The sequence below is a fragment of the Vipera berus genome (assembly GCF_964194415.1).
Source record: "Vipera berus genome assembly, chromosome: 3".
NCBI classification, from domain to species: Eukaryota; Metazoa; Chordata; class Lepidosauria; order Squamata; family Viperidae; genus Vipera; species Vipera berus.
Genome location: NC_138204.1, coordinates 193,878,605 through 193,905,867, shown reverse-complemented (window position 1 = coordinate 193,905,867; position 27,263 = coordinate 193,878,605). Strand labels below are relative to the sequence as shown.

General features: G+C 39.5%; 1 protein-coding gene across 1 annotated transcript; it reads left to right on the top strand.

Annotated features, from left to right (window-relative positions):
- On the top strand, nt 1-25,217 carry SNX31 (sorting nexin 31). Its single transcript, XM_081324855.1, has 14 exons — nt 1-138; nt 1,609-1,683; nt 4,378-4,492; nt 5,101-5,165; nt 10,045-10,155; nt 10,933-11,023; nt 11,831-11,918; nt 12,976-13,045; nt 13,231-13,323; nt 16,835-17,038; nt 19,469-19,567; nt 20,435-20,512; nt 22,962-23,018; nt 24,115-25,217. The coding sequence occupies exons 1-14, from the start codon at nt 73-75 to the stop codon at nt 24,211-24,213; spliced, it is 1,311 nt and encodes a 436-aa protein (XP_081180981.1). The 5' UTR covers nt 1-72; the 3' UTR covers nt 24,214-25,217.
- Nucleotides 25,218-27,263: the final 2,046 nt, after the last annotated feature.

The following is a 27,263-nucleotide window of genomic DNA, read 5'->3' as shown; positions in this document are numbered from 1 at the left end:
CCGCCCTGCTCCACCTCCTCGGCCCCGCCAGACGGCTCCCTCGACTCCCCTCTCCGGGCGGGCGGCAGCGCCATGAAGATGCACTTCAGCATCCCTCTCTCCGAAGAGCTGCTGGAGAAGTTTGGCGGCCGCTACGTGGTGGAGTAGCTTCCCTTGAACGGGGAGGGAGGGAGGGAAGGAAGGGTGGATCCCGACAAGAGGGGAGGCGGGAAGGGCGAACTAACCCGGCAGCGCCAGACCTTGCCAGGTGCTCCGGCGCGAGCCAGGCTCTGCTCCTCGGGCGCTCCGCGGTCGATGCCCCCGCGGGCGGGGGGCTGGGGGCGGCGGGAACTGTGCCCTCGCCCCCACCCCTCCAGCTGCCGAGAGCCCTTGTCGGGAAAAGGCGGAGGGAAGCGGAGTGCGGCGGGCGGGGAGGGACGGAGCGAGGCAGGGGCTGGCATCGGCAGGTGGATTTGATGGCCGACGATCCCGTTGAAATTGGGGTGGGTGGTTGGGTGGCTGGCTGGGTCGGAGGATCAACAGTTAGTTGGGCAGCGGCTGACGGCCTGGAAGGGATTAAGACAGTCGCGGCGATCCGGAGAGTCAGCGCGCCCCACCCATCCCTGCAGCCCCGAAAGGAAAGGAAGAAAGGAGAGCAAAGATGGTTCTGTGGGGCGGGAGCGCAGCTAGTGCCCGCGCCAAGTGCGGGCTGGGCGGCGTGGGAGCGTGGTTGCCGGGGGGTAAAGACTTCCCTGAGCGGGAGAGCAGGGCTGGCGGGCTGGCCTGGAGGCGCGTTTCTGCGCCTGAGAGGAGAAGCGTCTGTGAGGGGCTTGAGAGGAAGGGAGGAAAGGGGAGACCAGAAAGAGCGGGGTGGGGGGTGGAGAAAGGAAGGACAGTTTTGATTTGGTTTGACTTGCAACTTCACCAACTTGGCTGAGGAAATAACACGTATAAACAAGTTTGTGACAGAAATTGGAACGAACGCTCAAATAGGTACTAAAAAATCACAACGGAAGTGTGGGAACAAAAAGAAAAAAAAAGACAAGTGTTCTTGTGCTGCGCTTGTAACACTCCTTTCAGGTGTTCTGTGAAAATTCACAAGCTTCCTTTTAATTTCCTTGACAGGGTGGGATATATTTTAACATTGATTTCTTTAGAATATTCCAGACTGAAGTAATGGGTATCTTTTCTGGAATAGAACTAGTCCCGCGTTTCTCAATCTTGGCAACTTAAAATATTGGGTGGGGAATTCTGGGAATTGAAGTCTGCCTGTCTTAAAAGTCATTGAAGTTGAGAAAGTCTGACCTAGTCTGAAGATCCAGTCCTCCTGAATTAAAAGATGGTCAAGCTGTACCAAATCTGTGCGCAAAGGTATTCATGGTGTGTGTGTGTGTGTATGAAAAGTCAAGATGATAGCCACAATGATGCAATAAAAACTCCACTCTTTTGTTCACACCTAGTGTGGTTATGGCTGCCACTATAACTTGGGGCATGCCAGGGTCACTTTTGGCCCACAGGAATGAGGTTCCTCTTTCTTGGCCAGTAAGAATGCAAGGTTGAACACGACTGATAGCAAGTGGTTCTGTTAACAATCTTGAAAGGATTTATTTAGTCACTGTGTATTTTCAGCTGTATTCTGTATATCTGGAGGGCTTCCTTTTCTGCAAGTTACGTTACAGTCAGTTGCACCGCTGGAATGAACAGGTAAGATGAAGAATTCATTCCCTTTTTTCCTCATCCAACCACTATTCTTGGGTTTTTTTTTAATTGTCTATCACCCACAAGAGGGATGGTGCTTTTATAACATTGATGATTGGTTTGTTTGCCTAGGCCCTAGGGTCATTGACACAGTTCAGGCTTAAATTTTGCAGCATGTTTGACATCTTTCTAGCTTTGTCCATAAAAGAAATGTTTACACATTAGCAGTTTATTGCTGCACGAAACTTTTTGTGTGTGCAGGGACATACACACATCAGTAGAGGCTCTCCACTTTGCCTTTGGATAATATTCCCTTAGAGTATTTTCAGACCTGGGGCTTTCCATGAAAGAAGTGAGGACCATACATATCAAAGCTATGTTCAGAAAACAGGTCTTTAGTGTAAATAATACCAGTGTTATTGAACCTTTAATTATTCCAATGAAATTATGAAAGTAAGAATATCAGCTAGAGAAAGAAAAGTTTCTTTGTCCTTTCACCAAATTGTGTATCTGTGAAGCAGATCAAAAAAGTCAAAATTGCAGTTGTAAGAATGCAACGAAAGACCCATTTTCTTTTCATACAGTGAGCTACATGTAAAAAGGGCCCAGATTTCAGTTGTATGTTAATGGCCAATTTCTTGACTTTCTTGAACTTCTCCACTAGAGAATCTCTTAAAATTGAACAATTGTGCAAGGGAAAGAGAGAGAGAAGAACGGGGGATGTTAGGGTTTTTAATGGGTTTTTATATTGTTACTGTTTTTTATCTGGGCAATTGTTTAATTCTCTTTTAATTTTTGTATTTTCTATTTATATATGCCCTGTTCACTGCCCTGAGTCCTTCGGGAGAAGGGCGGTATACAAATTTAATAAAATAAAATAAATAAATAAATAAAATAAGAATAAAGTGATATTATTCAATGAGTACACATAGTATTGATAGAGAATAACAGAGTTGGAAGGGAGTTGGAGGTCTTTTTGTCCAACCACCTGCTCAAGCAGCAAACTCTAAACCATTCCAGACAAGTGACTGTCCCGTCTCTTCTTAAAAGCTTCCAGTGATGGAGCACCTACAACTTCTGGAGGCAAGTCCTTCCACTGGTTAATTGCTCTCACTGTTAGGATTTTTTTTCTTAATTCTACAGTAGATTTTGCTTCTCTCCTTGATTAGTTTCCATTCATTGTTTCTTGTCTTGCTTTCTGGTGCTTTAGAAAATAGGTTGACACCCCCCCCCTCCTCTTTGTGGCAGCCCTTGAAATATGGGAACACTACTTAAACCACTACATGCATATAAGAACCTTAGCAATATGGGTTTGCTCCAAAATTATTATTTTCCTAATAGAAAATAGTTTTACCTTTTTGTTTTACCTTTTGGTAAGTTTTAATTGCTGTATCTCATCCTGATAGTATTCGTTATTCTTTTTATAAACGGAGACTTTTCTTAAATCTTGCACTCAGTTTGATTTTATTCTGCCCAATTTAGGTTTCCAAATATATCTATATACAGTACATTTTTATGTTGCCTATGTATAGTGTCACAAATAGTATTAGTGATTTTTCTTTTATATAACTAATTATCTGCTGCATCATTGAAATATTTTATATCAGCAGATGATGTTTTCACAACATCAAATAGGTAGTGTCATTGAAAGCATTATAAACCTACTGGCCTCTCTTGCCAGGACATCAGATCAGATCTTAAAGACTTTAGAATTGTAACAGCCACTATGTAGGACAGACAGGTAGAAGACTAGCAAAGCACATCGATGTACACCAATTAGCAGTTAAGACACAATTAAAACTCCATAAATTCACAACACATGAACAGACAAAACCATAGTTTCCAATTGGAATCTGTGAAATTCAAGCTAAATCCAAAGTCCTGAGGAATTCTTGGAAACTTGACACTCACGACAAAATCAATCATCAGTAGACACATAGAGAGAAGCTACTTTTGTACAATATTCAAGAGCAATAAAACTAAAAAGGAAACAGACCAGAACACATTCTCTCCAGCAATCAACACCCAGAGAATTAAAGGCAGGGATTAATGCCAAACAATCTATCAGAAAAAGAATACCCTAATCAAGGTAAAAAGAATACCCTAATCAAGGTATTACTCGTCCCAGCTTCTGCCAACCTAGCAGTTCGAAAGCATGTAAAAATGCAAGTAGAAAAATAGGGACCACTACGGTGGGAAGGTAACAGCGTTCTGTGCGCCTTTGGCGTTTAGTCATGCTGGCCACATGACCACGGAGACATTCTCGGACAAGCGCTGGCTCTTCGGCTTTGAAATGGAGATGAGCACCGGCCCCTAGAGTTGGAAACGACTAGCACGCATGTGTGGGGGAACCTTTACCTTTACCTTTAATCAAGGAATTAAGATGCCCACACCAACAGTCAGACCAAGCTGTAACCAGAGAGCAAATTCCACACTGATGTTGTTACCTAGTTGGGTAATGACTAGGTAATGACTCTACAAACAAGCAACCTAGTTTAGAGAGTATCAAGGACTGCACAATTCAACACTGAGTTGCATATATTCTCTTCTATCGGTAACATAAGAACAGGCCAATTCAGCTGTGTTTTGAATGCCAATGTCCTTGGGATATTGTGAATTTATTAATGCCCATCTTCAAGTAATAAATATTTGATGTTTGCTAACAGATTAGTACCATTTAAAGATTATTTATCTTTTCAGCTAAGACGAGTCTTTGGAAAAGGAATGCCTTCGTTTCCTCCAAAATTTTACCTTGCAATGACAAAGTCAATGGCTGATGAAAGGAGAATGCAGCTAGAACAATATCTACAGAATGGTATACCGAATACTACTTTGGCAACTGATTTTTAATGAGCATTCAAGCAAATACTGAATTGTGCATGCTATGATTTCATAAACCTAGAAAGGGGTTGGAAGAAATTGTGCAGAAAAAGATGTTTTAGGTGACTTGGACTTTAAAGGAAATTTATCAGCAGATATAGAGGGCTGCATTTAGTGCAGTTCTTAAGGGTCAGGAATTCTGCACCAGATCCTTCCTACTGGAGCTCACTGGGTTTTCTGAACAGTCTTTCATGAGGTTTTGGGACTCTCAGAAAATGCTGTGGTTGAATGGGGAATCCAGTGATATTTGGAGTAGAAGTTCTAATCTCAGAAGAACCTGCAGTCTGGGGGGGAAAAACCCCCGCAGAGAATTCACCTTGTACAAGTATTCTAAACTGAATCTGATTTCTCGAGATTAAGCATTAATCTATAGGTAATGAAAGAAAACTATTTATGAAAATCTTAAACTTCCTTTGAGTTACAGTATATGCCTTTATCAAAACTTTATTTTATGTAAATTATACATACTTTTTCTCTGTGTAGATCATCTGTGGAATATTTTAAGATATATTTTCTATTCTATTGCAATTTCTTCTATTGCAGTTTCCGTTGACCCAAGTGTTACAAACAGCGATGTCTTTATTAGTTTCTTTAGGAAATTACAGCAGGTAAGTTTTTTTGTTTCAAAGACAGGTGGTAAGAGAGGGACAGTTTCCTGTGCTCCTGTCCTTACAGACTAGAAGCTAGTTTGTTGTTACTGAGGTCTATAATAAAATATTTAAATATGGAGTACTGGTGTTCAGTATATCAGCCAGCCATTTTCTGTTCCTCTGTTCTTTTTGTCAGGCTTCTTGTCTCCACCCACAGCAACAGTCAGCCAGCATTTTGTGTGCATTAGTACATGTAGTCCTTAATTTATTACTGGTATTGATCCTGGAATTACATTAATATATTGTGCTAATAAATAGTAATAAATTGTTAAGTGGGTCATCACGTGACTGACTTGATTTTGCTACATTTTTTGCAGTGGTCATTAAATGAATCACCAGGGTCATCTGTGGTTGTTAAGTGAACCCATTATCTACAGTGGGCATTGTTTGAGAGAAACCAATAGTAAATGCTAGTTTCTGGCAAAAAATAATTAATAATAAGCTGTGGACATGCAACTGCAAGACACTGCATATGAACATAAGTGTGAGAAGGTTGCTGAGTGCTCAAGATATGATCACATGACGGGGGGGCTGGGGAATTGAACTAATTTGAGTCATAAGTATGTTTTGGGGGTAAATCATAACTTCAGTTGCTAAGTAACCAATCGTAAATCAAGGACCACCTGTGTGTTCAGCTGTAAGCTGTTCTTAATTACTTTCTTCTATATACATGGCAGGTATTGAGTTCAAACTGCTTTATCTTTTGGAAGTTATTCTTAAAATTAACCATTTTAACCTTATTCCAGGCTAAAAATAGAGCTATACACTCAGCGGTAAATTTCTACTTTTAAAGCAGCTCAAACACAGGGATTTTAAAAATAAACACTAACACGTGAGGTTTTCAGTTTCTTAATGTTCTTTATTAGAACATACCATGTTTTTTTTCCTCTTGCATTTCTTGCATTGACCGGAGGAAGGTTTTGCTGTAAAAGACCTGATATCTTTTTGGTCCCTTAGGGAACAGCTTGAAAGCTTTATTAAAGTATGATAAGCTTCTTGAGATCTGGCATTAAATTAAAGTAAATATTTTGGACTTGTGGCAGGAAAAGAGGTGAGAGGTGTGTTGACGTAAAAATGTCAACATCTCCTTTATGTTACCAGAGCGGTGCCACTTACCACTTGATACATACTTGAAGGCATTGTTGTAGCATTCTTGTTTCTGATTTCTCCATGGCTGAGAAGTTGATAGAAGTGTGTCAACCTCTTTATGGGACATTCAGTAGTTTCTTTTCTAAGCAATAGAATCTGATGGAGGCCCCTGCTATATAAAACCATAAGCAGTGTCCTGCGGGATTGGACCCCCCTCTAGTCCAACACTCTGTTCTCTCAGAGTGGCCAAAAACTGAAAGTCCTCTAGTCTCCTACTGGTTGATCTTCAGAGGCCATCATACCAACCATCAAGGCTAATAGCCATTGATAACCATTACTTCCAAGAATTAGTCCAAGTCTCTCTCTCTTTTTTTTTTGGGGGGGGGGAAGCAGCCACACTGGTAGTCAGCAGCACAAGTCATAAATTCCAAAGTTTAATTACACATACACACATATACATATATCACCACCATTTTAGCCACTGTCTATCCACTGCAGGATGAAGGCATCTTCCGCATGTTTCCAACTTATACGGTCCTGAGCTTTCTTTTCCCAATTGGGCCTGCAATACTTGCTGAAAAAAAATATATACATACTTACATACATGATATAGTTATGCTGCTATGTTAGCTGATGCATCATTGGAATACCCAGTAGCTTTGCTAGTTACGTTTGGATGGTTTGCCAGTTTTCCCACTAAAATGAGATGATTCAAATGGGGCAGAGATTGTGCCAGTACAGAGGAAACACTTCTGCTCTTCTAGTGTGTAAATCACGTCCTATCAATGGCGGATCTTTAGAGTAAAGCCAATAGTGAAAATTTTAAAAAGGCCTTCTGCCAGTGAGCTCTAGTTCATGCTTCTCTATCAGAGCCATAAAAACATACCGGTAATATTGCCAATATCTTTTCTTACACTACTGGTGTAGTGACAGTGACCAATCCAATTTATGACGCACCTCTCCAGAGCTATTTGCAACATGATTTCCAAGTTCTGAGAGACGCTTCCCCATCATGGTCACATTTTGAGTGCTTCCAATTGGCTAAAATGCATTCACTTAACGACTAATACGAGATTTACGACTGTAATTCCGGGCTGAATGTTTACACCTATTATGCATGCATGCAGAAAGTGTATACAACGCATTCTTCTCCCCTAATGAAGGTGTAGGAATCTTCTCCTATGGATGCTTATAGCTGGAACTCTTCATTTGTCAAAATAATTTTCCCCTTTTGTGCTTTCAAGAAGGGGCTGTCTGCACTCTCTGTAGCTCCTGGTTTTCCTCTCTTCTGACTTGTGTGCTCATTCCATATGAGTTGCGAAGCATAAAAGGACTGCCAACCTGTTATTTATTGCCTGTCACGTGGGCATGTGGTTGGCATATCACTGGCATAATCTCTGATTAATGGGATCTGGCCATTTTTTCCTAGGGATATTGTCTTGCCACTTTCACATCATTTTCAACTGTTTCCCTTTAAAGTCTTAGTACATTTGTAAATAATATAAGGATTGTTCCAATAGTTTAATGGGAGCCTTTGTTTCTCTTTTCCCCAGAGCACTACATCATAGGATTGCTCTATAAAATAAGCAGAGTAAGCATTCCTGATGCTATAATTAGTGACAGCACAATCAAATTGCTGGGCTATAATGAATATGGCAAACAAATATTCTTATTCTATTGCAGTCTAAACAAATAAAGTTAAACTTTATGATTAGTCCTGGGAAATGGTCTGCAGATGATATAGCATTCAATATTGCTAACTTTTAATTAAGCAGTTGATGAATATCTCAAGTATTGTTTTAATTATCAAATTTGCCACATTATTTCCCAAAAGCTTTGGCCTAGACTTGTAATTTAACATTTGCATGTTTTCTTCTTGTGTGTTAGTGAAATTGTGTGCCCTGCTAGCATATTCTTTTCATTATGTCTTTTGGCTAATTGAAACTGATGTGGACTGATATAGGTTGTTGCTATTATTATGATTAGTCACACAGTCAATCAGATATTTAGACAGGATTTGGCACATTTGTCTACCTATCAAGTCCCTCCCAAGGACCTGGGATAGGCAGATATTCTTGTTGGATGGTGTTAAAGGTATCGTTGCAGAATATATATATTTTTTAATTCCATTTATATCCCGCCCTTCTCCGAAGACTCAGGGCGGCTTACAAGCTTAGCAGTAGCCTTCATTCTATGTATATGCCTGCTAATTATTAGGGCTTTCACACACACCCCAAGCGGCATTATTACAAAGTCAGCTTAATTGCCCCCAACAATCTGGGTCCTCATTTTACCTACCTTGGAAGGATGGAAGGCTGAGTCAACCTTGAGCCTGGTGGGATGCGAACCTGCACTAATTGCAGGCAGCTGGTGTTACTTAAGGAGGCATTAGCCCACTGCTCCACCAAGGCTCTTATATATAAGCTGTTACAAATAAAGCTGCCTCTTGCAATTGACTGATGGTGATTTTGTAATGCCAATGGTGTTTGACGGATGCTCCAGTTTTATTGCACCCAAGGTGCCTATTAGTATTGGTACTGTTTTTGCTTTCTTTTGCCACTATTTGCAGATCTCAGTATTTTGTGATTTTCTCCAGTTCTTTTTCTTCTATTCTGCTTTTTCCAGGCACATCTATATTCACTATGCAGACTTTTTTGTCTTTCTTATCAACAGTTGTTAGTCTGAAATGTTTGGCAGGTGCTTGTTTGTCTGAATTCTAAAATCCTACAGCACTTTAGCTTCTTTGTTTTCTACTACTTGGTCTATTTTGTGATCCCCTCCCCCAGTTCTTCTTTGCAGTCAGATGGCATTTTCTGCAGATCTTCCCATGCAATCATTATTGCTACTTTGTCATTGTCACGCTTTGTTTCTAGTCAGCCTGTGCAATCTTGCAGCAGCTAACTTGGTGGTCCAATGTTTCTTTGTTATAAATTTGATTTGCATGGCTGCCATGGCCACCCATCTCACTCTGGGCAGTTCACCACAGGTAAAAACAAACCAATAAAACCAATTTAAAAAATCAATATACAAACATAAAAACTGTCCATAGTCAATTTCAAAACAGAAAATCGTGATCAGCAGCAGAATTCCATCTACGTCAGCTCAGTACAGCCATTGTAAAGGCTTCCTACCATGGCTAGCCCTGCAGACCCTTATCTTCAGGGTCTTCTTAAGCATTGGGAGGGTTGGGCTCAATTTTGGAGGAGGGGTTGTCATTTCACAGGGCAGATGCACAGCAGAAAAGACTCTCTTTCTGGGTCCACTAATGTAGCATACATTTCTGCATATCATTTTTTCAATAGGAAAGCTGATATATGGAACAATAATAAATTTTATCAAAGCATAAATGCCATTTGTACAACAATCCATAATTAATTTGAGATATATAGCATATTATATATGATAATATAATAATTATCAAATGAATGTAGTGGAAATGTTCTGATGTCCTAATATATTCTTTTGTAGGGTATTTTATAGATTGTCTAGAAACTTTATTAGCAACAAATTGATGAACAGGTTTATTACACCTTTTGTTCCCCTCTGTAAAATATCTAATTTTTGCCTGAACATTATAAATTCATAAAAATGATTGGTTTCTTGGAAAAAGTGATATAAGCTTAATGATTCCTTTACCTTCCCCCTAGTCTACCACTAAAATACTTTTTCTTGAAATAAACCCATGTTTTCAGCATACTTATGAAACCACCCATCAATGCCTTCAACATTAAGCTTTCATGTCTTGCAGGAAACATTTAAAATCCAAACCCAACAAGCTTTTTTGGATGTTTATCTTCCTGATGGAAGGTATCTCAGGATTGATATTCAGACATCAGACACTGCTGAAAGAGTGCTAGAGGCAAGTAATATATACACATTGATCTGGCAGCATCTCATATGAAGTGTGTCCAAGCATAATTAGCAGCCTTCCCATTTTTGAAATATATTGTTACAGATGCCTCATAAAACAGCAAATGGGCTTACACATCACACAAAGTGAGGGTTTCTTAATTGTGGTTTATTGAATAAGCCATAAATTTTAAAACCCAGCCACTATGGTTTGCACAGCATACTCTGGAATTACTGTACAGAGCTATCCTCAGGATATGGTTTAAAAAGTAATACAAAAATGGGTGGAGTTTCAGTTGCATTGCTGTGGCCATCATCTTGTCTTTACAGACCATGGCCTGCAGACACCCATAGTGATTGAGTGTACAAACCATAGTGATTGAGTGCCAAGACACAAACCAACCCAAACTGGTTTAGAATTCAACTTATTTTCTCAGGCCAGGGTGTGTTGTGACTGCCTAAAGAGATAGGCCAGTCAACAAAGTGCTTATTTGTCATGACAATACTTGGTGTTTCACCAAAGAGCACTTGGGGAGGTTTTTTTTAAATTTTTTTAAATTTACTTAAAATATTTTATCCCAGTATCTGAAAAAGACTTGGGAGAAAAAAATATTTTGTATTCATACTTCCTGCAGGAGAGAATTTGTAAAGATACCTACACTCAGTCAGCAGAGGCAAGAGTTTCTCACTAATTTTTTTTAACGAAACAGCTATGGAACTTAAAATAGTTAATTTGAAAACTAACTCAACAGCTTAAGGAGAAAATGCATCTTTTGTTTTCCTCCAGGTGATATCATACAAGATTGAACTTTCTAGGGAGCTAATACAATACTTCAGCTTATTTCTTATTCAAGATCACAACAATGGACAAATATCCAGTAAGAAATCATTTGTGTAACACACATTACTTTCATGTTGCATGCCATCTGTATACAGACAGTCCTTACTTAATACCATAGCTGGTCACTTAGCAATCTTTCAAAGTTACAACAGACTCACCAATCCAGATTCAAAGAGCCAACATTCCCCCCCCCACCCCTGTGGTCATGTAATTGCATTTGAAGCCTTTGGTATAACTAGCTTGAATCTAGGGCAGTTTGCAGTATCTTGCAGTCACATGACCACAATTTACATTTTTTTTAAGTGGCATCCATTTTCCAAAGAGTGGCAAACTGATTATGCTTAAGAAGCTCAACCTGCAAAAAGTTCATCTAGCATCTTTCAACCTACATATAGTGCAAAAAACAATTCAAATACATTCATTTTCCCTATCCCACCACACCGGCAGATGAAACAAACACACAGGAGATATGGAAAAACTCCAGGTTCCCTGCTCCCAATATAAAAACCTATTGCTAACATGGCTAGGAAGACACATTTGAAAGTAAATGGGGAAAGTCTGCTAATATCTTATAATCTCAACAGAAGAAGTGAATAAACAGGAAATAAACACATATATGAGTAAGGGAAAATCATATTTAAGTTGTTTCTTCCTATGATCAGCAGGTTTGCATAATTTATAAAAGTCACAAAAGTCAGCAACTTGCGGCACATACACAGAATATTTAGCACCACCCATCTTGTGTTTAATTAGCACTACATTTAGATATAAATGTATTTCTTTGTAATAGCATTAAAAAAATCAAAATGTTTTTTTCCCTTCCTTCTTACCCATCCCCCTCCAGTGTTGAAAAAACTAGCAGAATTTGAACTTCCTTATGTGAGTCTTCGGAGTGCAAAAGAATCGGCTTGTAAGATTGGGATCAGAAAATGGTGAGCAGGAAGCAGAAGTGAAATTAGCAAGAAATATTTAAAAAATACCAGTGTGCTGGAGGGGAAAAATCATACGAGTTCCATGTATATTACAGCTTGTGGGACAGTAATTTAGCACTTTCCAAATGCATTGAAAGCGGTACATTCAAAATTCCCAAAAGTTCAGAATTGTCCTATCAGTCAATATATCAGAAATATTATTGGACAGCATATCTGAAGTAGAAATTTGAATTTGATTGAATTTATATACCGCCCTTTCCCGAAGGACTCAGGGCGGTTTACAGGTATATAAAAACATCGATACAAAAATTAAGACCAATTTAAAAAGATTAAACTAAGTCCCTGCAACATATAAAACCCCAGTTAAATCAAATCCAAATTGCCCATTAGAATCTAATTTCCACCCTATGTTTGTATTGTCCATTAAAGTCCATGGTTGAAAAATCTGGTGAAGACTCTGGTGGAGCCTTTTTCATAGGAATCAAAGAACACTGAAAAGATATGTGGCCAGTTACGCTTTTTTCTCCAGCACCTAATGGGTTTTTTCACTAATTCTGTAAACATAGTATCATAACTGAATATAGAATAGATTTATCTATTGAATATGCAATAGATCCATCAGTCTGATAAATAAAAACAAGAACAAAATAAGCTTCTTCTCCATGCGACTTATGCAGTGCTTTTTTTGTATAAGAAAAAGGTGCCGGAACTCACACATGTCATACAACACGCCTTGCCTACCCTACAAGGTTCCATCCAAAAAAGGTGCCGGAACTCTGTTCTGAGCGTTCTATGAGAAAAAAAGCCCTGGACTTATGTATATCTGTGGCATCTTTGGCACATAACATAAAGCCAAAACTACAAAAAGATTTTAACGGAATATATCATACTACATGTAGTATCAAGCACGATCATAACATGCAATAAAAAGTGTGAACTGGTTGCTTAAATTCAGTTTTTTGTTTTTGTTTTTTACCTACAATATTTTGGTTACATTTCTCTTTGCATGTATGCCAGTGGTTTAATGGCTTCTCTTTCCTTGTACATTATTGGGCAGGTATATGGATCCTTCTTTAGATAAAGTGTTGATGGACTGTAGAACTTCGGTGAACTTACTTTACATGCAGGTATGCTTAAGAAGCTTTTCTTTTTGAAAATTGCCAGGCAAAATTTGAGATGAAATGACCTATGATTTATTTTATTTGTGAATTAACAGTTTTCAACTCTGTTCTGCTACTAGTCTACAGAAAGTAAACATATGTATTCTAGTCTAACATTTACTTGCTTATATGTTTTGTTTTTTTAAAAAAAGGTTGTACAGGAGTTAGAGATGAATTGGGTCAAACCTAATGAGGAACAGAAGCAAAAGCTTCTAATGCTGCAAAAGGCACCAAATAAATTGAAGGTAACATGATTTTTAAATTATGATGGTCCTTTTCAGAATATATGTTATCATGCGAAGATACCAGAGAATGCATTCATGTTTAAAGGCTGCCCTTTTCCTTCAGTTTTATTTGAGGAAGAATATCAACCTCCTATCCATGTGGGTTTTTCAGATTTTTAAATATCAAATATAGCCATTTGGAAATGAAGATCAAAACCACCATGCTGAACCATTATTACCATAAGTGCTTACTTTATACTATAGGGAATTCCTAGAACTGCAGTCTGCAGATTTTAAAGTTTCCATGTTTGAAAAATACTGATTTAGAGGAAAGGCAATCAGGATTAAAACAAAGACATTAGTGATGGCATTCTGGGCTTGGCATGTCCAAAATTCAGAAAATGCATGTCCAAAATTCAGAAAATGCCTAACTTGACTATGCTGACATGTCACCCCACTCCACAAACAAAAGCAAAACAATTCTCAATCTTCCCCACATCTCAGGGGCTGTCACAAAGAGGAGGGACTCAAGCTATTCTCCAAAGCGCCCAAAGGCAGGACAAAAAGCAATGGATGGAAACTAGTCAAGGAGAGAAGCAACCTAGAACTAAGGAGAAACTTCCTGATAGTTAGAACAATTAACTAGTGGAACAACCTGCCTCCAGAAGCTGTGAATGCTCCAACACTGGAAATTTTTAAGAAGAGACTGGATAGCCATTTGTCTGAAATGGTATAGGGTTTCCTGCCTGAGCAGGGGGTTGGACTAGATGACTTCCAAGGTCCCTTCCAACTTTATTATTATTACTACTACTACTACTACTACTACTACTACTACTACTACTACCTTGAACAGAGGTAGATTGTACCCTGCCCAGGCCTTGACCTCAGCCTTAGGGTAACCATTGCCTCTCAAAAAGGCCACTTTGCATCATTCCCGGAGGCTCATGAACCTTGCCTCAACAGTCCAGTGCTCCCCAGGATCTGCCACACACTACCGTACTTACCTTCGCGTGATATGCTTTTACTCTTGGCAGGCCCCTGTGGGACCTGGAGCACCTGAGACTGCTTCAGGTCCACAAAGCCTTGGTTTTTGAAACAGCTTTGTAGAATGATCTTCCATTGCCTCTGCAGCTTTTGTGAGGCTCTGGACGCTGCGTGAGAGCATGGTCCTCTCCTGTAACTTCCAGAGGGCCTGGAGGCCGAGCAAGAGCACACCCCATTCTTGCACAACTCTTTCTGCAGTTTCTGAAAAAAACAGAATATCCTTTCGAGAACAGTTGTCAGGTTTTGGTGAAATCTGGCATGGCACCCAAAATATTGTGGCATGTCATAGGTTTGCCATCACTGGATTAACTTGTTCTTCTCATATCACAGCCCATGCAAGCTGCATGGAGAGGAAGCAGCCACTGAAAGCTATGGCTGTTTGCATCAAACCATCGATGGCAGCCTTGGGAATGATGCTGATGATATTTATGGCTGTGTTTACTACATTTCTAGGTCACCTCATTCTTGATTTCCCAACTAAGGCTTTTGTTCAGTAGAGTGAAATATTGTCGTGCAACAGCAGTTAGTATACTCATTGTAATATATAGCCATCTGCATTTTTGAAAGTGGATGCATAGATATTTGGTTTATAGAAGCTATGTATTTCTAGAATGTTACAGATAAAACTGCTATTCTATGCAAATTATTTAACTATTTCAGTTTAATTTTTTTTTTGCAAGATTTAGCCAAGTTAAGTCCATATAACAAATATTACAATGAAGTTTACTAGGAAGAATGTTTCCATTTTATTTGTCAACTTAGCTGTAAATAATCAAACAGCCTTCTCTTATGGCAGTGGGATTTCCCCTTAATATCCCTACTGCCATATCCTGAATCCCTCATAGTTCCAGTGAAGTTGAGTGATTCGTTCTTCTGTTATTGAAGCCCCACCAGATTCTTCCACTCTCTTTCAGAGGTAATTAAACTGAAGACTTGTAAAAGATACTCAGCGTGCAAATGCTTTTCTGTGAAGCTTCCTCAAATTGCAAATGATCTGAAAACTGAAAAGAAGGCTACTTAAGAAAACACACACATTCTTTGGGGTTGGAATAAGAAGGGTATATTTGGTATAATTGGATTCGCGTTTGGAAGCCGAGTTTTGTTTTCTTCTTGCAACTGGAATTTATATATACATACAGGGGTCTGGGCCAGGACTGCATTTAATTATATTGAAAGGATAGCTAGACTTTCATCCGTCTTTACATCAGTGCCTTGATGTTCATAATTTATTTATAATTCACTCCCCCACACAAATAAGCAAATGTATTCACTGAAATTTATGAGCATCTCTTTCCACTTTTTTTTCTAATCACAAGAAAGGGGAAATTGCAACTTACAAGAAATAAATTAGTGCAGAATGTAGAATGTATTCAAACCATTCCTTTTTGATGTCTATTAAGTTTTATAAAATGCCTAGGCGGCAACCTTGGCTTCTTTTATGACTCGTAGACTTCAACTCCCAGAATTCCTGAGTCAGCTATGCTAGCTCAGGAATTCTAGGAGTTGAAGTCCACGAGTCATAAAAGAGCCAAGGTTGCCTACCCCTAGCCTAGGCTAATAATTAAAATTAGAAATTATTACATAAAAATGGGAATAGATTCCAATCTGTTGGAAGCATTGCCTTTTGGTCTTTGCTTTTATGGTAGCACCAGCTGGATTGTTTTTGTGTGTCATTGTCATGTCCTTGTTTTTGGAAGAGATGCAAAGTTATTTGTGCAGAAAGAGGCAGAGGACAAGGTTGCCAGCAGGAGGATGGCTCCTGTGCAAAGATTGGAGTTTTCCCTTACTTTGTCTTGTACCAAACTTTCTTTGGCCCAGGTGAATCCAGCTTTCTGATCAGCTTCAGTTCCCTATTCATGCTGTTTGAAATAGTGGTATTCTTCCAATCTGTTTCCTGGTATATACTTAAAAAGCAAATGCTATAAAACATGAAAGAGAAGCAGAACTTATATTCTAGCTCATCCTAGACTGGAACTACAGTTTTGGAAGAACTAGGGTGTAGATATACCCAGCACGTTTATAGATTGCAATTCATGTAAGAAAATAAGATGTATTTTTTAGAGCTTTATAGAAGATGTGGGTGAATTTTGGCTATTTAAAACTATCCCCCATGATAACTATAGTTTGGTATAAACTATAGTTTGTAACTCTTGAGGAGAATCTTTAAGAGTTTTTCAGCATCTGAAGATGTAGAAAAGGAATGTCTGATGCAAGTTACCTACCCAGAGAATTAAATATATATTGGTGGGTTGCTCCTGGAATGCACATTTTTCTCATCAATTAAACATTCCATATAACTTTTGGCATTTGTATTTTCATTGAATCCCTGCACTGAATCCCATATTCCAGTTAGCTGACACTTGGTCATATTGTGAGAACAAAGGACTTTGGAGCCATCTAGATCCTTGTGAAGTTGGTTGTGTTGGACACCTCTACAGATGTTATGTGTAACCTACTGCTCTCCTCTAGCTGCTGTTTTCTCTTGCAGTTTTTAGAGCTGGTTCGAGAGATCCAGCATTATGGATATATACAACTTGCTCCTTGTTCCTGTGACTACCCTGAAGTTGGTTGTACTGCCACTATTCATGTGGGAAATAATGAGATTAGCTGCTGCATAAAGTTACCTAGCAATCAGATCAAAGAGGTCAATTTCAAGATCAACAGGATAAGGTGCTGGCAGGTCACATTTCTTGTAAGTACCATGCTGAACTATTGATTGCTGCTGCTGCTGTACCTCCAAAGTCCTGTTATGTGCATTAATATTCTTACTTTATATAAATAGGACTGTGAACAAGAACACACAGCCCATACATAGATTCTGTGTGTGTATTTGCTATATCCTGAACATCTGGTAAGAAGCTATTTGTGCAATCACTGTATGTCATCACAGATCATATATTAATTAGGACATTCTTCTCCAAACTCATATTCTCCATTTGTGTTGAAATTGCAACTCTCAGAATTCCTCTCAGCCACGTAGGCTGGAATTTTTGGAATTGTATTTCAAACATATTGGGACTACAAAATTGGGGAAGACTATTAGGAAATGCACTTTATAACCCAGCCCCCTAATGATCCCTAAGAGACTAATGTAACCTTTGAGCTACCTGTTGGCACTGGCTAGGCTCCATCTGATTTTTTAAAAATTATTTCTCCCCCCAAAAAAATAAATAAATGGGAAACTGGCAAATGGCTATCCTCAAGTATCTTTATTTCCAAGAATGTGGGTGGGCCCTGCCTATACGTAGACTTTCTAGACTTAGAAATAAAAGTCAAAATAAAAGGGATTCAGCTCTCTGCTTGTTTGGGAACATGCACAATGGCCCTGAAAAGACAGAGGTAAGCTGAAGTACTAGAGGTTAGAGGATCTGGCAAGGAACCACTTCATTAGCTTGTTTTCAGAGGCCAGCCGTTTGTAACATGCACTCAAAATGCCAACATAAGCACTGATACCAAAATGTTTTGAAACCCTGTGGTATAGGCTGAAAAGAAAAATAAACAGGGGTTATAACCATTTTAGTAGTTATGCCTACTTCTCCATTAGCAGAATATGATGCAAATATGAGATTGAGATCTTTCTCCCAAGTGTTCTTTCTTCTTCTTCTGAGTAGTCCTATAAGGACTCAGCTTCAGATTATAAGCTTCAAAAATCTACTATGATTTCTGGTACTCACAAGAGCTGGTATTGCCTGAAAGACATCAAACATCTGAATGGCAAGCATAAAGCATCCCTGGGCTGTACAGGTATCCCCAACTTACAGTCATTTGTTTAATGACTATTCAAAGTTTCATTGGCACTGAAAAAAGTGACTTACAACTGGTCCTCGCACTTAAAACCGTTGTAGCATCCCTACGGTCATGTGATCAAAAATTGGGCACTTGGAAACTAACATATATTTACAAAAATTGCGGTGTCCCAAGATCATGGGATCATTATTGGCAACCTTCCCAACCACCTTCCAACCAGCAAAGTCATTGGGGAAAGCTGGATTTGCTTAATGAGCACGATTCACTTAACAAATGCAGTAATTCATTTAACAACCATGCCAAAAAAAAATCACAAAATCAGGTATGACTCACTGCATAACCATCTTGCTTAGTAATTGAAATTCTGGTCCCAATCGTGGTCATAGGTTGAGGACTACGTATATTCCAAAAAAGCTAGAGCAGATATAGTGAAATCTCCAGCCCACAAACCAGGTCTCCATCTGGCTCATGAATGCTTCCAAGAAAACCACCTTCCCTTCCTCAAAATTCCGCCTGCAGGGCAGCAGAAAATCAGCGCCTGCAAGTCTCTGCAGAAGAAACTCCCAGAGGCCAAATTAGAGTGATTGGCCCTTGCCTTTTTTTTAATACAGATAGAAAAAGATTCTCAGGAAAGCATTAACAGTCTATCTATTGTTGCTGGCTGGAAGAATCTGCCCTTTATCTTGCCCTTATTTTTTTACAAAGGCCTCCTCGTTAATGTGATCTAATCATAGCCCAAGAAAAAGACAGTGAGCAACTTAGAATCCCATCAATTAATCATGATTTTAAACTGTTGGCTAAACATGCATGTCTATATATTTTATAAAAGGGTATGAAAAAGGACATTTCATTTTTTCAAAATTTTGCAGTTTATCCTCATTCTTTAAAACGTGTGCATGGTGAATCCTTGATAGAATCTTGTAGTATCTATCATAAGCCTCTGAGCCAGGAAGATTTTTTCTGATATTTTATTCAAACTTGGGGCTGCCCGGTGATGGAAGGTAAATCTGGACTCTGCGAAATGGAAACATGATCCTTCCAGTTGGTTCCTTCCAAAATATTCCTGCTAAATTCAAGAAAGGACATTTTTCAGGATCACAATGCCCAGGTTTTAAGAGTCTGCAAATACTGAATTTAAATGCTTATGAGCTGCTTTCTTTTATGCTCTCCATTTTCTATCTGACATCTTAACATTATATATCTTAGTTGTTCTACACAGCATACGAAGCCAGGTCCTTGTTCTTTTTTCCTGCCTTGGCAGAAGTGATTTTTCTCTATAAAAAGAATCACAGAGTCTAGATGGGAGAATTTAGGATATACTGTTGTTATATGGCTTTTATTGTTCTTGTTATTCTTTTCCAATTTGACTATTCAGGGATCGGTTTTAGGCCACGGACTTGATCAATTCTTGGAACTCAGAATTGAGTACAATGAATCCGATAAGTGGAGATGGATTGTCTTCAATACAAAGCAGGTTTGTTTGGGTTCATATAAAAGATTATATTATATGGCTCCATAAATATCAGGGTTACTAATCTTTTCCAGCCCAGGTACACATTTCTGTTAATATTGATCCAAATAAGGTTTCAGCAAATCCTCTTTCCTAAATAACTAAATATTTTACAAACAAAAATATATATTTTGCCTCCGAGTTACATCTCTTCCCCCTTTCCCTAACTGGTTACAAGAGACAGGGTCTCAGGATAGGTTTGGTAGGGTTTATTTCATATGGTTATTTAATAAATTGGAGGAAAAAAATAACATACGGTGTCTCATTTAGGAACCAATCCAGAATATGTAAACATCAGTTGGGATTTTTTTAAAGAATGTTTTTGATTAATAAACATTTTTTTTCTCCAAATAATTACCTATGGATTGAAATGATCATATTACTTATGAACTGGAGGAGTAAGACATCCGTTCATTGAAAAGAGAACTATGTGGAGAACAAGTGAATGTGCAGTGCCTTTATCTGGGAAGAGATGCTTGCCCAGTAAATTAAAGAATATCATCTAAATAGGCTTTTATTTCTTTTCTTCCTTCCGTATTTAATTTCCTGGAAAATCTATCCTGCTCTCTCTCTCTCCTGAGTTTTTGGATTTTGGCTTTTTTGTGCTGCGTAGATAGGAGGGAAGATTGCTTTTAATTGTAGTTGGCAACTCTTGGTTCACAAGTTAGAAAGCTGGGTGTTCCACTTTTTTAATAATGTTTATCATTTGGAGAGGTGTGTTTTCAATTCACCACCACCTTCAAGTAAATCGCATGCCGAGACTAATATAAACTATAAAAAGGAATTCAGTAAAAAAAGACTTTTAATGAAAACTTAATTTCATCTTTGTAGGCATTTCTTCTAAGCAGTTGCTTAAAAAAAATAATATCAGAGCAGCTGATGACAACAACCAAGAATGATCAAGAGATGGTGAGCAAAGTTGATAATCTAATTTCACTGAACATCGATGTTAAGTTGTTGTTGGCAGTATCTTTTTAATGCAGTACGATGACCTACTCTGGGTATATCAGTGATTTTCTTGTGGCTTTCTTGCCACAACATTCTGTTTTTCTAAGAGGAAGATTCAGTAAAAAGGGGCATCTCCACATGCGGATTTTGAGCTTGTTCCAAATGTGCTCTGAACTTGTGTGATTATAAAGTGTTGAATTCTTTCATGGCCTGAGGTGATATTTTCCTGGCTCTGTGTTGATTATTAGATATCGGAGCAAAGCTGGCATTCTCTCTCCAATGCTATGGCTTCCGGTTGGCTCTCTTCCCATTAACAGGATCCCATCACCTATTTTCTCCTCATTCTCTCATCAGAATTATTAAGTTCCCCTTTTGTTCTCTGCTTTTCAGAATCCATGAGTGCTCAGCTCTCTTTTGGTAAAACGTGGCAGTAGGAGAGAAGTAATAATGCCGCACTGTAGTAAATCCTGGGTGGGGTGGGAGGGCAGGCAGCCTTTCTTTTACAAGCCCCGTGGTTCATGTCGTCATATCAGGTGCCGTGTGCCAGTCACTGAAGGCTCCTTGCTTCAGCTTCTAGGCTCAGTGCCTGAGTCTTCTGGTGTCGCACCTGGCTGGTTTTCTGGCTGACATCCAACACCCCACCCCCTCCCCCACTCCCATTTGCTGAGACAGTTTCTCTCAGTCCAGCTGACTACAAGGAGAAAATGGTTGCTTTGTTAGAAGGGGAAAACATGGCAAATTGTATTAATTGCATTTTGTTAATTTATTTGGCTTGGTACGGTCCTCTTTGTTCTAGCTCAACCCTTTTTAAAATGTGGTCCTGATATGCTTGTGAAGCCTCCCCCCCATACCTCATGGTATAAAGAATGTTGTATCGTCTTGTGTAAGATTTTTTTTTAACTCAAATTAATTTCAGAACATTTCTGACCCTTAGCATAACCATCTTCTATCTGGTAGTAACAAAATGAAAGCAAAATTTAAAAAAAAGATTACGTACACTTTTCCTTAATTGGTACATAAACGCTGTTGCTGTAAAAAGTTCTTATGGCAACGATAGTTGCTACCAGTATGAGAGCATCCTTTACAGTTACTTCTCCAATCCTATTTGGTTAAATGCAGCGTATAACTGTCCAGATAATCCATGCACTATTGAACCGTTAGGGGAAATAAATCCTACCGTTCAGTTAGAATCAGTTTTCCTGTAAATTATTTCTATTATATCTGTCTTCTAGAACAGTGTTTCTGAACTTTTTTCTCCACATGGCCCCCTTCCAACTTCATTTCTCTTCTGCACCACCGCCCACCCCCCCCCCCGGTTTTGGTCCCATTACCAGTAAAAAAGATTAACACTTAACCAATTTGGCTTGAAAATAGAATACATGTATATTCTATTCTGACAGTATTCGCAGTATAATACATTTTGCCTTTAGCTGATCCCTTTGGCACATGACATGGCCCCAGTTACATGATTTACACCTGTGGCCACCTTGAAATATCCAAGGCCCTCAGGTAGCCATATGGCCACCAGCTAAGAACCACTACTCTAGAGTAATGTATCTGAACCTCAGCATCTTTAAGATATATGTACTTCAACTCCTAGCCAGCATCCACTCATCTTAAAGTTCCTGATACTGAAAAACAGTATTTTAGAAGGATGTAAAATAGATCTTAGGGACGCGGTAGCTCAGTGGGTTAGGACGCTGAGCTTGTCGATCAGAAGGTTGGCAGTTTGGCGGGTCGAATCCCCAGTGCCGCGTAACAGAGTGAGCGCCTGTTACTCATCCCAGCTTCTGCCAACCTAGCAGTTCAAAAACATGTAAAAATGCAAGTAGAAAAATAGGGACCACTACGGTGGGAAGGTAACAGCGTTCTGTGCGCCTTTGGCACTAGTCATGCCAGCCACATGACCATGGAGACGTCCTCAGACAAGCGCTGGCTCTTCGGCTTTGAAACGGAGATGAGCACCGGCCCCCTAGAGTCGGAAACTACTAGCATGCATGTTCGGGGGAACCTTTACCTTTGCCTTTAAAATAGATCTTGACCTTCTATATAGCATCTTTTCAAATATTTGTCACTGCTAGAACATCTGTTTTTAATTTCTTTCTCAAAAACATTCTTAGCTCCTTCATTTCTGATTAGAGACTAAAACAAAGTCCTCTGGTCATTTTCATTCCCCTGCTCAGACCCTATTTTAATTTCTCTAAAACTGGAATGATGCAGAAAACTGGACATAGTATTCAAGGTGGGGTCTGGCCAAAGCAATCATCATCATCATCATCATCATCTTCTTCTTCTTCTTCTTCATCATCATCATCAACTCAGGTCAAGGAAATAAACTTGATGTAACATTCTGACTACCTTCCTTTTTGTGTAATGTCTTTTTTCTTTCTCATTTAACCTATCTATTTAGCAGATTGAGCATCCAGAATTAGATACAGCTAAGAAAGTAAGCATCCGCCCAAGTCAGGTTTGTAAATTAAATTACATAATTTGGGTGGAAAAAAGACTCAGTTGAGTAGGGGGCATCTGAGATGACAATTATGTTTGGAAGTTTAAAGCTTTTAATGAACCTCATTATCAAATGTTATAAATTGCATCAATCCATGGCTAGTTTTGATCATAGTTAGTTTAATAAATCACTTGCTGGATTCATATATAAGTCACAAATCACACTCCATATAAACCTAGCCATTGTATTCCTATTTTTTCTGATGAGAATGTCTTAAAGCAAATATGGATATCCCGGTTTTAGCAGTTTTTAGCCAAGCAAATCTCAGGAGACCTCAATATTCCTGTTGGGCAGATTATTAACCATGGGCAAACCATGGAGAACAAGTCATCATTTCTTGTCTTAATATGGATTGCTGGTTGAGAATAGTAAGAGAACTCTTTACCATGGCTATTAGCAGTGGTGATTCAGCTGTCTTCCCAAGAGTCAGAGGGTTTAATGCAACAGAGAGGGAACACATTTAATTGAAGTATGTATGTGACTGTGAGGGAATGGGAACACTGAAAAGTAGCCTATTGCAAATCATAATCCACTGGGCAGCCACAAATATTCTGTGGACAGCAGTACAATCCCCAAACTTAAAATATTTACGTTGCAGGATTATTGCAAATGGTCTGTGGGACTTCATTGCTAATAAAATGTAATGGCTGAATTTATTAGGGCATTTCCTGATTAAAATCAAACAACTGCTTCAAACTTCTGATAGCATCACAAGATTTTGTTCCTCATCTACAATTTTTTCTCCTTTAGCTCATAATTGCTAAAAGGGGATATTTGAAGCACAACAACAAATACACTGTATGGTTAATCGGATGTGAATTATCTTTTTAGTATAAGATGATATTGTTTGCTGTGCTTAAATTCACTTGCTGCAGTGATAGCCATACAGCATTTGCTAGATCAGATCCCTGAAAATTCTTTTTTTCCCTTTGTTATGATTTAAACATAAGCTCAGTGTGTTAATTCTTTCTCTTAACCATAAATTTGGTAGCACTATTTTTCTTCCCAATGCTTTTATTTTGATTTATGTATCATATTTTTTTATTCTCTACAGATATTTCATTCTGGTTTTAAGTCAAGAAAATGGCTACAGAGTAGTAGATCAAATGAAGACGACTGTGTATTTGAGAAGATAAGCGAAGAAGATTTGTGATTGACACTGATACAAAGAATATTCCTTCTTGCTGGTTTTGAAATATCACTTAGCCAGGATCCTTACTAGCAACTTGCATCATTTAGGGACCCAGCCATTACAGGTAGTCCTTGACTTGTGACAATTGAGCCCAAACTTTATGCTGCTAAGAGACATTTGTTAAGTGACTTTTGCCCCATTTATGACCTTTCCTGCCACAGTTGTTAAGTGAATCACTGCAGTTGTTAAGTTAGTAACATGGTTGTTCAGTGAATCTGACTTTCCCACTGACTTTGCTTTCAGAACCCCACAAAATGTGACCCCAGGACACTGCAACCACATAATTGAGCGTCTGAATTTTTGATCATATGATCATGGGGATACTGCAATGGTCATAAGTGTAAAAAATGGTCAGAAGTCACATTTTTCAGTGTCGTAACTTCGAACTGTCACTAAATTGTTGTAAGTTGAGGACTACCTGTACTATGTCAAAATTACAAGAGGACAGGTTCTATATTGTTTTAATAACAGTCGATGCAACACAAGATGCAATGGTCCTCAAGCACTGGGAATCCTGCTATAGACAATTTGCTATAGCTAGATTTGTAAATATTTTACCCACACATTTGTTTTTGTATTTTTTTAAAAAGACCTGAAAATGAGAAATTAGACATATTATTTCTTGGCCCCAAATAACACCTTCCATTCCCTGAAACTGTCAGACAAAATGTACTTAATGTTTGGGCAACCAAATCCTCATTATTGTCCTTTTGGGATACAAACTTTCCCAGATGCTTTAATCAGATGATAAATTATGCAGTGCACTGAATGATAGCAAGAATGTCCTATGTAGAAAGTATAGTGTCTCAAAATCTCCTATTGGAACCCACTTTATACAGGCTGAAAATGTATTTGTAGGACATTTTTACAGTCCTATAATTTCATGTAGGAATTCTTCATTGAAAAATCTACATGTTTGATTACTCTTCCCCCTTTTCCTTCTTTGTACTGATAAGTGAAATAAACTGCCCTTTGGACTACTGGAATTATTCCAATGCATTACAGTATTAGTAGTAGTATTTTTGTGAAGAGTTTTAAAATAGTAATATGGGAGGCACAGTCTGATAAATAGTCTGAAAATGTAAAATAGTGGTTGCATTTTTTTAAAGAAACACATTTCTAATTTGCTGAATGCAATGTGTGTTAAGAAAATCTATTGCATTGTCTTCCAAAGTGGGAAACCTTAGAACAGCGGTCCCAAACCATTCCAGCTTGGCAGACTGGTGGGGAGGCGGGTAGGAGAGAGGATGGTTTTGTGTGAGTGGTAAGCGCACACATCAGCGCATGCAACTTCATTTGCACAAGCAGCTGGCGCGTGCACCCACCACTCACACAAATGGAGCTGCACACACATGCTAACCTGCCACCTGCACAGCCTGGTTCCGAACTGGCCGCTTCCCAGTAGTGGGCCACGGCCCAGGGGTTGGAGCCCCCTGCCGTAGAAGTTATATGAAATACTTCCAATAACATATGGATTATAATAGATGTTTGCAGAGCATGGATTATAATAATTCAAGTAAAGAGTTCTATAGGGGATGGAGCAACTGACAAAGTGTGTGCTGCAATACAACCCTCTCACTCATTCTCTCGCAGGCACCCCGAGCCTCCCATGTCACTTGCACACCTCCTACTGTGTTTCCTTGAAAATAAACCCCACCCTGAAAAAAGACCTACCCTGATTTGTGGGGGTTGGCTTAATATAAGCCCTGCTCCAAAAATAAGCCCTAATTAGAACCCTGTCCACTCTGTCCCACCTGGCTGCCGCAACTTCTCGCATAAAAAAAAAAAGATCTCGCGAAGTTGGAAGGTCTGACTGAATTTTTTTTAGTCTCATGACCTTTGTTTCCCTGCAGCAGGAGAGAAACGTGCCAGAGCTGGAAAGCAGGTTAGTGAAGTTTGGTTTTTTTGCTTTCGGGAAGAGGGAGGAGCTGGGCGATGGTCCGCCAAGCTCTATAGCAGCACCAGGAGGAGAAGCGCCAAGAACCAGGGCTGCCATTTCGAGAAGGGAGATGCGGGGCAATGCAGATGCTCTTCTCTGCTCTGCATTGCTGCACAGAGCCTTTCCCCCCCTCATTCTCTGTTCTCTCCATTGGTAGCAACGGAGGGCTGGCGGAGGGAGGCGCTGGTGACAGCACAAGCCACAGGAGAGTTGGTGAAAGGTAGCTGCTGCCAGGCAAGTGATCTGTGGGGCAGAGCCTGAAGAAAGCTGCTCCAGTGGTAAACAGCGACAGCAAAGCCTTTCGCCGTCACTCCCCCTCCCCCGGCTCCAAAATGGTGGAGGGGGACCAGCAAAAGGGAACAAGGAATGGCCTGGCTGGGTGGGGGGAACTGAAGGAGGCAGGTGCGGGGTGTGTGGGGCAGCTCCACCCCCTCCCCCACCTGCCTCGTTTCATTGTGGCGGCAGCATGATGTGCAGCATGGCCCCCTGCAAGCGGCTGCAGAAGTAGACAAGCAGCCATGTAGTCTCCAGCTGGATGGGGCTGTTGGTGCCGCGAGGCAAGGCAGGTGTCATGGAAAACATAAGACACTGCCCAAAAGTAAAACCTAATGCCTCTTTTGGAGGCAAAAATAATATAAGACCGGGTCTTACTTTTGGGGAAGTAAGACCCATCCGATAACAGCCATTTATTTCCTGCAGCCTGCTTTGGTTCTTGGAAATTGGCACTTACTGACCCTTGATCCTTGTTTAATGAGAACTGCAGATATTGCAGGCACTAAACAATGCAATCATGTGCTGTTACTCTTTGCAACTGCATAGCTTAGTGACAGAAACTCCAGTCCATTGTTGCCATACCTCAAGGAATAACCTTTCCCGAGACACTCACCTGCATCTCCCCTACAGTTACCAGATGACTGAACACACAAAGGAGGATACAGACAATTGGGAAAGAGGACAAATAGGGAGGAAAAAAGGGTGCTTGGCATCTGCAACAAAATTACAGCAAAAAAACTGCAAAAACACACTTAGATCTACATGTACAATATATGAAATACGGTTTTTCAGTTGCAAT